This window comes from Capricornis sumatraensis, chromosome 12, assembly GCF_032405125.1.
Source record: "Capricornis sumatraensis isolate serow.1 chromosome 12, serow.2, whole genome shotgun sequence".
Classification (NCBI taxonomy): Eukaryota; Metazoa; Chordata; class Mammalia; order Artiodactyla; family Bovidae; genus Capricornis; species Capricornis sumatraensis.
In genome coordinates, this window is record NC_091080.1 from 55,862,501 (window position 1) to 55,876,681 (window position 14,181).

General features: G+C 36.1%; 1 protein-coding gene across 1 annotated transcript in view; it reads right to left on the minus strand.

The window, feature by feature from the left end:
• The window catches only part of DACH1 (dachshund family transcription factor 1), a 456,840-nt gene that overhangs the window by 203,724 nt on the left and 238,935 nt on the right, over nucleotides 1–14,181 (minus strand). Inside the window, exon 3 of the mRNA XM_068984532.1 lies at nucleotides 5,172–5,333. Coding sequence (XP_068840633.1) covers nucleotides 5,172–5,333 — 162 coding nt within the window. The remainder of the gene's footprint in view (nucleotides 1–5,171; nucleotides 5,334–14,181) is intronic.

Consider the following 14,181-nt stretch of genomic DNA (forward strand, 5'->3'; position numbering starts at 1 on the left):
ACAATATTAACTTTGCCTTCCAAATAGACACGTGAGATAGAAGAAAGGAAATGACTACAATGTAAAATATTTTATTTCTTCAGGACTAGCAAAAAAAAGTTAAGGGGATGGTCAGATGGGGAAGATAATTTTATTATCTATCTGCCCAGCTTTTTATTTTTTATTTTTTCATCATTGTTTTGTTTGTCGGTTGGTGGACAGAGGTAAGAAGTAAGGAATACCATTGAAGAACACACACAGCTGTTTAATCCCAAACTCAAATTCTTGTTTTTACTTGAAACTCCTATATCCTTTTAACTATTGAGAATTTGGAAAATGCAAACAAATCCTACATTTCAGGCATAAGAAATGTGTTCAGTTTGTGGATCACTGCATTAGGGTATTCTCGTCTACTTTCCATGGTGTTCAGAGGAGAAACTCTGAAGTCTTAAGATTACTTCACTTCCTCAAAGAAATAACAGCAGTTTGGGGTTATGACTATAGTTTAAACAATAAGATTTTCTTGGGACATCTGTTTTGAGATCACATTTTGAATAGATATGAACTCATTTCCTACGAAGCAAGCAATCTACTATTGTTGATAGCTGTTTACCAGTTCTATGAGTCAGATATTAGCTGGTGGCAAAGGTCCCTCTTAAATCCTCCTGTATTCTTTAAACTGTGTACATAGTGTTTTCCTTAAATAAAATGTTAAGAGAAGTAAAAATGCAGTCTTTTCCTGTCTCTTGGTAAATTATAGTCCACAAATGCTTGTACTTGGAAATAATATTTAATGTATTTATATTTAAAAGAGTCGTTTCCTTTGTTGTCATTAGTTAAGGGAGTAAGATATTAGGTTTAGCAAGTATGTAAATAACAGAGAAACTATTAAGAGATGCTTACTATGTCAATATTTATATAGCATTTAAAAACTAGAAGTTAAATTAAGTTTCCTTTATTTAGATTAAATCGATTGTGATTAATTTAGTATCCTCAAAAATGTGCATGATGCCAAAAAAAAAAAAAAAAGATAAGTAGATAAAACACAGCTACACAGACTATGAAATTGACCTTGGGTTCACCGGTTTTAAATTCTGCCTTTCCAATATCCCAGTCCCAATTTCCAAGCAGCATTTTTTAAGATGGTTATGTAGATCAGTCCTTAAAGCAAAAAAATAGCAATTTATCTGGTCTGTATGTTGTGGATAGTGTTGCCACTAAAAAGAATCCAGGACATTTTTCCTTCTTATCTGCAATGTAGCTTATATCAGCCAACCTGTCACAAGATAGTACTTGATATAAACAAGAGATTGCAAAGACATCTCAGTAATCAATATCAGGATGGCTACAGTATGGAAACCCCAACCAGTGCATATCATTTGTCTCAGCATCTATTTCTATGGCCAAATGAAGCATTAATTCAAATCATAAATCTATGGTGATTTAAATCTGGGAATGAGCACCTGCCTGCTTTAATGATTTATTTTGTACATTTCAGTAAGCAGGAGATTTGTCCATATGAACTGACAGGTCACCTTCAGATGCCAGGAGCAGACTGTTTATCACCATGCAGACTAGCATCTCATCTTAGCAAGTAAATATTAAACTAAAAGAATCCAATTGATTGTGGATGAGGGAGAATGGCGACACGGCCATATATTTTACTCAGCCTGCCGATGCCTTACTCGGGTCTATCCTAAAGTCTTCACTTCTTCCTAAAGTGATCATTCTGTTGGAAAGATGTGAGCTCAAGGTTACCAAGTAAAATTGGGATGTAAAATAATTATTTGTCAGTGTCACAGGTTTCTTCAAACACCTTTATTTTCTGGCTAATTTTTGCAAATCATATTAAGAACTAGACACACTCATCTATAATAAAAACATCCCTCACCTCACCAAGCCAAATCAAACCAAGCAAAAGAAAAAAGAAATCTATTTTCTAGGGCAAGAAGGATTTTATTTATGACCAAGAGGGGGCAAAATAGAGTGTTTCTACATACAGAGACCTGAAACGTTTAACAGAACTTGTGAGCCAGATGAGTACAAGGGAAAAAAAGAACCTGAACTGACTTCAGAAATGCCACTAGATTTGGGCAGGGCTGAGAGTAACAATACATCATTTAAGGAGCACCTCTCTGAGGGGTTTTTCTACTTCAAAGGGCTGATAGATTCATGAGAGCAAGTACATTTGTATCCTGAAATATAAAGTTTCTGAGATTCTTGGGATTCCTCCTGGAATTCATAGGCTTCAATATCACTTCCTAAGCGCCTCCTGCTAACTGATGTTCCTGGGGATCCACCATATCCTGTTATGACTGTCTTACTTAACCACGTCCCCCATTACACTACGTGCCCCGTGAGTGTTGAGACTATTAGGATTATTTTTGAGTTCCTAGAATAAGCTAAAATCAAACACACAACAAAATTCAAATGGTGTCACAGATGCCCCCAAATTTCCTCACAGGCATGAAGCTTAACAAATAATACCTAGCAGAGAGCATAGGAAAACAGGAGGAAATAGTTGACGGCTGTAAAAAGAGGAAGAAGATGGTTTTCAGGAGGGCAAGCTGGAAGAAATAATCACAATACCAAAAACAATACCCACACAACCAACCTTACACATGACCAAAAGTGTGATAAACAGACATTGTAATGAATAAAATGATAAACACTTGACAAATATGCTTTCCTTTAATTCTCATGATGAAGATACTATTTTTTATGCCATTTTTCAGATGTGGAATGTAAAGCTCAGAAAGTTTACATAACTTTCCAAAGTCACATAGCAGTTAAGAAGTGTTTAATAAGTCATAGTTATTAGACACTTACCAAGAGGCAGGCACTGTCCTCAGAAGCAGAGAAAAGTGTGCCTCGTTTTAAAGCAACTACTGTGATCTATGCAAACTCAGCTCCCCTCACCATTGCCCTGCACCTTCTCCCGCTCTACGCACTCCCTGCTCCAAACTCTGTTTCCCTGATCTCCAAGGAAAGAAGAAGGGTGCAAGGGGTATGCTCCAGAAGAATAATAAATCAAAAATTCTTAGAGGATAGTGGTATGTGAGAATAGAAGAAAAATGACAATGATAACATTTTGCCCCCAAACAGCTATAGATATATAAAACACATGATCTATGTGCCTTAGGGACTAATGGTAGCACTAATGTTAACACAGTCTCAAAATATTAAGACCCTCTAGGAAAATTCAAATAATATCCATTTCTGGTTCAAACTGGATGATACGTGTCAAAACTAAAAAGCGATATAAACTAGCAAGCAAATACCTTAATGGAAGAAAAGTGATTTCTTCCAAGTAAAACACAAATTTAAACTGATTCTTGTTTAAGCCATTATGATATCTAGGTATCCAAATAATTATGGTAGGCACAAGGTGATCAGAAAGCAAATGTTATTTCATACTATTAAATGTTAAGAGTATGTCAATGTCTAATTATGTTCTCTTTATCTTATGCCTATTGGTTTCTCCAAAGCCAGTTTCTGCTCTGCTGCTCAGGAAATTTGACAGAGGTATAAAGTTTCAATATATTTTGTTCAAGTGTTATTAGACTGGCTAACAAAGATCCCTCCTCACAACACCAACTACCAACAATAAACCACACTGAAGTCTTAACTCTCCTAAAATTTTGAAAACAATCCAAATTATGTTTTAGAATTATAAGTATGGTTTATAATGGCTAATTACTTGTTTTTAAAAGTGTTCAATTTTGCTTTATTTTATCGGTCAAAGTAAACGACCATTATGTTAAAACTGTGTGCAATCAATAGTTTTAAAAAGATAATTATAATTCTTTCGTTTTGCCTCAATAGTTTTTAACTTTTAAAACTTTAAATTCAAGTGTGTAAACTATAACCTAAAGAACCCACTGCCCTCTGGCTTCTTAATGGAAGCACCATAAATGTGAACATTGATGTTTCCTTTAGTTCTTTTCAATTTTTGTGCCACTCTTTGGCTTTCTTACACATCTTTCCATCCTTCTAAGTATTGCTACCATCTTCTTTATCATGCTCTCAAATCAAAGCCGTTAACACTGCTCCTTTTCTTTCTCTTGCCTAGTTCTGATGAAAAAGTTCTCCTTTTCCTCTTCTGTACATTCCATTTTGGCATCACTAAAGCCATGGTATTTGTGTATGTGTTTTAAAATTACTTACTATGTTACTCATATCTAGCACATGATCTCATGAACTGTGGTGAAAATGATTATCACTGAAGTCCACAGCATTCCTTCCTACACCTATACCTATACATCAGGGAACTGAAAGCAAGCAGATACTGATTATTTAAAGAGGTACTCTGTTAAAACGCAGCATAGAAAAGAAAATCTAATTGAACCGCCAAACTTATTGCCTCCCTCATGAACATATATTCTGAATATAGTCTCTTGTATATATCTTGTAGCATCCAAATTTTTCATGTTACATTAAATTTTGAGCATGATTTCTATATTTTAAAGAAAAATAATTTGGTGAGGATAAAATGCTGTATCTCAAAAACAGAGATACAAAAGATATCATCAATAAAAATATAGCCCTCACTTGAAGTTTACTGACAAAATGAATTACCCAAAAGAATTCTGCAAAGATAAAGTTGTTTCTTTTATTTTAAACAGTGGCTATTAATCTCACTTTTCTCCACACCTCAAGAACAAAAAAGATCAAATTAAGAAATTGAAGTGGCATAGTTTAAATAAGAGAAATTGATAATGGTTGTATACAAAAAGTATTAATTATCAGCATAATTTTTATTCTTGGCAGCCAGCACATGAGAAGGTAAAGTTTATGTTTTGCTGCTAAGGCACATTTCTTCTTCGGTAACCAATGAATTAAAATTTAGTAGTGTGTGGTTTTGTTTGTAAACGTTCTTCTGTCACCTTGTGTATAATCAATTATTTCAAAATTCTAACTAATAAAGCTTATTTGTATTATGAAATATGTTAATTAAAATCTTATAGTAGGAGTTGCAGACTTAAAGTTAATTCTGACATTTAAAAAATAATGTTGTCAATTATTTATTTAGAATACATGTTGTTAGGCTAATTGGCTTCTTCAAAAGGTACACTATCTTCAAAGCTAAAAGGAACAACTTCTTGAATGGGTAGCCGATAGCTAGGTTCTGTAAAAGAAAGTCACGTAGTAACAAAATGATTACAGTAGGTTTCACTGAACAGAAAACTTACCAACACTTGAATTCATGTCCCCATTTTCAGAATCTGCTCCATGTTGGCTATTACTGGCGTGATAGTTGCTCATAGCTTCTAATTTGATTTTTTTCACCTTCATTGCTTCGGCGATAGCTGCATTGGTAGCAGCGGCAGCTGCTGCAGCTGCTGCTGTCAAACCTTCAAAGAACAAATTAAAAATGAGGTAATGCAAATTCTGATTTTTCACATAAGAGTTCTTGTACTTTATACAACACATATACAAACATATTGGAGTATTGATTCCTTTATGCAATATTCTCATATCGTATATTCATTCTCAATGAACCAATGAAAGAACATTGATAGAATGGACAGAATGCTCTCCAAACTCCCACATCAGTATTAGCAGAAGCATAATTCGTATGTAGAAGAATAATAGTAGAAATAAGGCCAGAATTCTCTCTCAAACAACTCCATCTGAATATGTCATTCCCTGCCTGCTTCCAATGCTGTCCAGCTGCCTAATGAGGGCAAAAATATAACCTGCTTAACAATTCACCAAGCTTTTCACTAGACCTGGAAAGCTAGCTAATCACCCTAAATCTCCCTGTTCTCATGCCTCACTCCCCCTGTGTTGAACTTGGCCCCAAGGCCCACATGTGCTCTGTGTCTTCAAGCCTGCACTTTCTCACAGACCATCGAATGTCCCAGATGACTCTTCTACTTCTCATCCTCCAGTATTCTAATCACTATGCCATGATATTTATCCATTTTGTCTCTGTTCACTAAGAAAATGACAGATAAGAGTGATCATGAGGGGACTTCCCTGGTGGTCCAGTGGTTAAGAATCTGCTTGCAATGCAGGAGACAGCGGTTCGACCCCCAGTCAAGGAACTAATATCCCACATACTATGGAGCAACTCAGCCCGTGTGCCGCAACTACTGAGCCTGCACCTTCTGGAGCCTGCACTTGGAAGCTACTGTGCCTGCGCACCACAGTGAAACAGCCCATGTGCCGTAAGACCTGATGAAGCCAAATAAATAAATAACCTTTGTTTTTAAAGGAGTGATCATGAAATTAGAAATAACAGTGAGACCAATACGGAAGAGCAGAAAGAGAAGTGAGCTTTAGGTACAGGCTCCAGGTATCCAGCAGAGGTTTCAGAGCAGTGTGAACCTCTAAGTCAATTCACTTCATCCTGACATTCTTCATCACTTCCCTGGTGGCTTAGATGGTAAAGAATCTGCCTGCAATGCAGGACACCCAGGTTCGATTCCAGGGTCAGGAGGATCCCCTGGAGGAGGGCATGGCAATCCACTCCAGTATTTTTGTCTGGAGAATCCCATGGACAGAGAAGCCTAGCAGGCCATAGTCCATGGGGTCACAAATAGCTGAACGTGTCTGAGCACTACGTGAATGATTTCTCTTAACTTTAGAACTCTGAAGTCTATGAAAGGATATACCCTCCCACTGCCCTCATACTTTTTGCTATGGCTACTTCAGAGCTGGCTACAGTGCTTCAGCCCGCTCTGAATTTATCTGTATGATTTATTTCCACTCACAGCGGGTGGATTAGAGACTGAACACCTCTCTCCTCCTTTTCCTCCCCACTAATCATCACTTCTAGTTACTACAGCAAATAAGTTACTGCCTCAGGAATTAAAGAAAGTTTTGTTTTTGTTTTCCCCTAGAAACCTCTGCTTTATTTTAGAGGTTAGGGGAAGACCTCACCTTTCCTTCAGATCCGACCAAAAACACCCTGACAACTTTCACCCCAATGCAACAAAACTTTCAGACTGGATCTTTGCATGACAAACTGAAAACCACCCCTAAAAAGGCACTGGTCTGAACTAAAGGAATTCATCTGGATCTGAACTGAACACTTATTGCCATTTAAGTCCCAACTTGAACAGATTCTCTCCTCTTCCTATGATTGAATTTACTCCCCAGTTACTCATTTCCTTCAAAGATGTTTCAGAACATTTTCTTTCCTGTTCTCTTAAAATTCTGTTTGTGTTTCCCAGAAAATCTCTCTTCCTCAATTTGCCTTGTCACCAGTGTGAACATCCCACTTGTCCTTTCCCTTTATTGCCTGGTGTTGTCCCATCTCCAATTTATGACACATCTTTATCTTTGATTTATGCAGCAGGTAAATCTTGTTCCATAGTATGCAAGTAAAAAAGAAAACCTACAACTTGAGATATGAGTGTTATTATTGGGTAGATCTGAATCAAGCTCAGTAGCATGAAACATAACTATGCATGATATGGCCTTACATAAGCTATAAAATCTTCTTAAGTATGTTTTCTTCATCTGTGAAGTCATCCTATTCACGAAGGGATAATAGAAGGATTAAATAATATAAACTGTGTGAAGAATGCCACATTATGTTTAGTAAAAATCAGGCAGGCCTTGTGTTCTAGTTTTTACTTTAATAAGTCAAGCCCAGTCTTAGCTATGACTCCTGCAGGATATGACATCCCCCTCAGCTCAAAGATCCTGCTTCTCCTTATCTGCCTGCATTAACCCTTGACTTTTAAAAATGCTCCAATAATTGTATTATGAAAAGAGTACTTATGATACACTTCTATTTTTCCACTTGACATTTTTCTCCCCAAGTTTACATTTCTAATATATATTCCAACAAATAGTTGTGTGTATGATACACATACATGCTATAACTTAACTATAATACTTTTAAAATATTCTATTTTCAATATGGTTTCATGATGACGAGAGGAAAGCTATTACATTTGCAACAGTTGCTGATTTTAGTTCTACTAACTCACCTTGATGTTTGATGGGTCCTCAAATTTAATTCTTTAATAACTTTCCAATTCAGCCAATTTTCCCCATCTCTACTGGCTCTCCCTAGTACAAGCTGTCGCTATTTCTTTCATGGAGTATTGTAATTATTCTTAACAGCTTTTACTTTCTCTACTTTCAATCTCTTATGATTCCTGCAGCAGTCAACATAACCTTATGAAAATGCAAATCCAATCCTGGCATTCAATGCCTGCTCTGGGGAGCAAGTTGGGTGCTTCATGTGTCTGTCAGGGCCCTTATGTACTCAGTCCTCTGCTTCTCTGTGTGGCCTTATCTTTCCACCAGGTTCCTTTCGCTCCCTGCGCTTCAGAAACATAGACATCTTTCGCATCTTCTAACAGACATTTCCTCTTTCAAATTAGACTCTGTACATGCTGTTCAAACTTTCTAGAAAAGCTGTCCAGTCCCATCTCCCAGACCTGTCCCTGCATCCATCATGTAATGGCTTAAATATGATGTTCCACAGGAAGCAGGCTCAGGATCCTGACTCTTTAATCAGCTTCCTTAGTGGTTCAGACAGTAAGTATAGGCCTAAAATGTACGAGACCCAAGTTCAATCCCTGAGTCATGAAGATCTCCTGGAGAAGGAAATGGCTAACCACACTAGTATTCTTGCCTGGAGAATCCCATGTACAGAGAAGCCTGGCAGGCCCAGTTTACAGCCTTACAAAGAGTCGAACATGACTGACTAACATTTCACTTTTTTTTTTTTTTTCCAGTGGAAGCAGGCTTAAGGTTCTGACTCTTCAATCTACCTGGGAAAGAGCTCCAACACTTCAAGAATCAATCTAAGTACTCGCTTATTTTAAAGAGCTGATTTTCCCCACCCTACTCCACAAGAGTAGAGTGTGTGTTCTCAGCTCTGTTGAATGAGAATTTGTCTTCTCTGTACATTAGAATCACTCACAGAGCTTTAAAACCATACAAAGAGCTGAGTTCTATCATCTGAGACTCTGGTTATTTTGAGTTGTATATTTGAGTTGAATTTATTGCTCCTTGGGTTACTTTAATGTGAAATCTGAGAACATAAACTCAATACCTTAAACTTTTTTTTTTTTGAGGGGGAGAGTGGGGAGAGGGATGTTGCTCGGGGGGTTAGTTAGGGCTGACTCCTCTAACTAGGTTATAACACCAAATTAATATAAGTATCTCAAACACTGAAGCCAAAGCCTGGCACAACTTGTATCTGAATGAAAAAAATGCTTCTGAAATTGGATTACCTGGAAAGCCACAACAGAAATATGGGCATTATTTTGACAATATCGGGCTTCCCTGGTAGCTCAGCTGGTAAAGAATCCACCTACAATGCAGAAGACCCCAGCTTGATTCGTGGATCAGGAGGATCTGCTGAGGAAGGGATAGGCTACTCACTTCAGTATTCTTGGACTTCCCTGGTCCCTCAGCTTGTAAATAATCTGCCTGCAATGTATGAGAACTAGGTTTGATTCCTGGGTTGGGAAAATCCCCTGGAGAAGGAAACAGCTACCCACTCCAGTATTCTGGCCTGGAGAATTCCATCGACAATACAATCCATGGGGTCACAAACAGTCGGACACAACTAAGTGACTTTCACTTTGACAATATCAATGTATGCTGTTAAAAACACTTTATATATATGGCAGTCAATAAAAATACACTAAGTAGCAAATCTCATTAACTTAATAATAAGCATTTACTCTCCATTGCTGGAGACAATTGCAAAAGTCTCACCTTCACTTCTGCATTTATTGCACTTTCTGTTGGCCTTGTCATAGCCCTTTCAAATCTCTAATGTAATTCTCAAATCCCCTCCGGCTTGCTGCCGCTAGTAAAAACTTACTTTAGAATATAGACACTCATTTTAAAAAGAGGTCCCATTGTATATTTTGTTCCCTATTGAAGCTTCCTTTGAAAGAACAGTGTAACAAATTCACAAAAAAGCTCCAGTGTTTTGTTTATGTTTCATAGAGAATACACAGTGTTAAAACTCTTCCTGCGTAATCAAGAATGGTTTGCTAGTGCAACATGCATGGACCTAGAGATTAACACAATAAGTGAAGTAAATCAGGCAAAGACAAATATCATATGATATCACTTATATGTGGAAATGAAAAATGATACAAATAAACTTATTTACAAAACAGTCTCACAGACTTAGAAAACAAACTATGGTGACCAAAGGAGAAACTCTGGGGGAAGGATAAACTAGGAGTTTGGAATTAATGGATACACATTACTGTATATAAAACAGAAAAACAACAAAGACCTAGCATATAGCACAGGGAACTAGATTCAATATCTTATAATAGCTTATAAGGGGAAGGAATATGAAAAAATATAAATATGTTTATATATGTATATAACTGAATCACTTTGCTGTATACCTGAACCTAACAAAACATTGTAAATCAACTATATCCAATATGAAATAATTTAAAAAAGAATGGTCTGCTTGTGTAAACACTGGTAATCCACAACATTTACCACATACTTTTTCTCCCTATGTAAGCTTTTCCTACTTAGAACTCTTTCCACTTGCTTCATATTCAGATTTCATGATATTCTCCAATATGCCACCCTGAAACAGCGTGTTTATGACTGCTTTTAACTCTTCCCAAGCAAAACAAGTCATTTTTTTCCCTAAGAACTAGGTAATCCAGTTTCTTGAAGTGATAATCTATATCAAATAGAGCTGCACAGCATGGTAAAGCGGAAGATTATCTTCCCTGAGGCCATATTCACAGAATCTATCTCTGAGATGGGCTTCCCTCATAGCTCAGTTGGTAAAGAATCCACCTGCAATGTGGGAGACCCCGGTTCCATTCCTGGGTCGGGAAGACCCCTTGGAGAAGGGATAGGCTACCCATCCCAGTATCCTTGGGCTTCCCTTGTGGCTCAGTTGGTAAAGAATCTACCCGCAATGGGAGATCTGGGTTCGATCCCTTGGTTGGGAGGATTGTATAGTCCATGGGGTTGCAAAGTGTCAGACATAACTGAGCGACTTTCACTTTTCATTTCTGAGAGATGGACTGAAAAATCTGTATTTTTATCTTTCAACAAGTTGATTCTCTGCCCTTAGATTATTTGATGACAATAATATACCATTTTAAGGTGTGGCTGCATTTTACAAGAAAATCTTATTAGCCTGGTAGTGGCTTTTGAAAGTGAGTATAGTTAAGAATCAACAAGGTGAGACACTACAATGGATTTTGAAAGTGAGTATAGTTCAGAACCAACAAGGAAACTTGTTAAAATACAAAATTAGGATGACTCAATAATCAGGATCTGAGACACACTGCTGTAGACTCAGATTCAGAACTGTAGGTTCAGACTTTGGAAGATTGAGTCTTCTATGCCTGTAGCTTAGCACAGCAGAAATAAAGAGGTCAGCCAGGTAACGCTGCACTTCTGTGTGATGTAAATGCAGTTGTCGTGTACGTGATTAAGTCAACCAACCATTTACATTGACAAATCTATTTGGTATATACAGTAACTGTTAACCAAAGAGCTTGAGTAACTTCTCCTGATTCTTCAATCACGTAGAATTTTTATCGGATTTCTCTCTCTCATTGGGGGAAAAGTTGTGCGTGTGTGTGTGTGTGTGTGTGTGTGCACGCATGTGTGCAGGTACACAGTGAAGAAACAAATAAATGAATAAAGAATCTCTCCCACTAAGGAAAGATTAAATCATCTATTTTACTTCCTGAAATTTTATTTTTTATACGCCCCAAGAACAATCATAGTATTTTATACACAAAGATCAAAACATGCACTAAACTGTGTAGTCAAATATAGTGTAAATTTATTTTATTTTAAAATATTTTAAACCCTATTTTATCATCATCAATGGGGAGACTTTAATGTGTGCTTAAAATTCTGTCACTGATAAAATAATGTATTGAAAGACAGTTTTTGTGTGTTTTTTTTTAAAGTTTTCCTTCAGAGAAAGGATAATAAGTCATGCATACATTGTGCAATTCCTAGACCCTATATTGGCCCTCAGAAAAGGGACTGTGAGTCAAACTTCAGTTAAAATCCATAGGCCTTAGAGCATGAAGAGATATTTAGTTTTGTTTTTTTTTTCTATCTGATCTTTATAAACTCTCACTTACAAAAGAATGAGCATATTTTTACACAGCATTTGGAAATACAGCTTGTCATATTAGCGTTTGAATTACACTACAAACTCATTACTGTGGGCTCCATTCTGTTTACTCCTCCAGAGCAAATTCTATATTATCTTTTACCTAGCTATTGTTAGATTTTGTTTATCTTGGCTTATAGGTTTCTTTTCATAATACTTTTATTTTTTAAGGCACTATTAAAATATTTTAAAGTTCTTTTTGAAAAAGTCACTGACATGGGAATTACTAGTTATCTAAACTCACTTTCATAGAAAGAGTAAACATATGGTGGCTGAAAGAAACACTTTAAAGAGTCATACAAACTTTGGACAACATTTTTATGAAATAATGCAGTAAGTTATGTAATTCCTAAACCTTCAAAATTCCTATCTTTAAAACAGAGATACCAGTTCCAATCAGTAGTGTTGTGGGGAATAAAGGTAAAATAATGCACACAACAGCTAAACCCTCTGCAAATGGTAGTAAATATTTTCAAGTAACCCATAAAATCCAGCACACTTTTATTTAGTTTTACATTTGTTCAATTATTCACAAAATGCAAATATGACAAAAGCTATCCAACCGTGTAGGGTTAGAATCTAGCCATTTGACAAATGGACACCTGAAAACCATGCTTCTATCCAATCTTTTGACTTAGTAGTCTATGTCAATCAAAGTTATCATAAAATCATTAACTTTCCACTCTGTGTTATATTGATACAAAGCCTTTGCTACTTCAAATTCAATATCCAAAATCCAATCCATGGGTTTATCATTTGGAAGAGAAGCAGGCATTATTATTGCTTAAGAGCCTTTTCCTTGCAAAGATAGCATTTTCTTTTTCCTCTCAAATTTTATCAAAAGAGCTTTCAAATACTTCAAATACTGTTATACATTCCTGACTGCTCTCTCGAAAAAGGGAAAAGTACCCCCATTCTATTTATTTCAAATAAGTTAGTATCCCTAGTTATAAAGAGTAGATTACAACTATAGATTATAAATATCAATAAAAGAGACATATTGCTGTCAAATTCTTTCTCTGATCTGTTTGTTTGCTCATTAACTTGAAAGGTCTAATCTTTGATCTTTGGTTTCAAAGACAACAAGATGACTTCCAAATGTTTGATATGTTGTCTACTTTTACATCACATTCCATATAAAATGTATTTTCTAAGACTTAATGGCTAAATAAAATTAGTTATAAGCAAGAGATAGTAAGCATTCAAAGTTTCCATATGATAGACTTTTTATGAGTCTGTCACTTTACCCAAACTTAGGGAAAAAAAAACACTTTAACATGCACTCATTTCTAGCCAATGGTAGTTATTATTAATATTCTGGAATTGATAAGTTATTTATGTCTGGCATTCTTCCTACTGATTATTCAGAGAGACAGGCGGCTTATAAATATCTCATCACTCCACCGTCACAGAAATTTCATCGACAGTGCTCATGCACAGCTATTAGCAATATGAATCTAACCATTACAAGAAGGAAGAAAATCGAACATGTGGCATTAATACGCAGTCCTGGTTCCTAACCATCTGATAGGCAGATGGTGTGAAGCGGATTCTCCAGCTGAAATGAGGGGGCACATCATTTAAAACCTTGTTTGCATTCTAACTGATATCAGTGCCATATTGATATACATGATACATCATGGCAGTATTTGAACAATCTAGTTTGTTTCAGTCATAAATGTTTACAACCTTGTTTTTTTTTTTAATCTTATAAGCATGTTCAGAAGAGTGTATTTTTAATTTATGAAACCTATTGTTTACTTATGTTGAATTAGAAGATTAGAGAAAGCAAGAATATTAAATTACCTCAACCAGAGCAATATAACCAAGACAGATGAATTAAGTGGGTTTCTATTTTCAATAAGATAGTTAGTAAAGGAATTTTAAAATTAGCCCAGGCATTTTGTGCATTAATTCATTTATTCATTTAAGCCTTCTAGGTGTTTCTCCCCCACGTGGCATACAGAGATATTTAATGCTTTACATAGTCATTCATTTAAAATTCTCGCTGTGTGCAATTAATCTTGTCCAACAATTTGATTCAGAAAGTAAAACATCAAAAAGCATAGCTCATTTCAACAGTCATTACTGTGAAG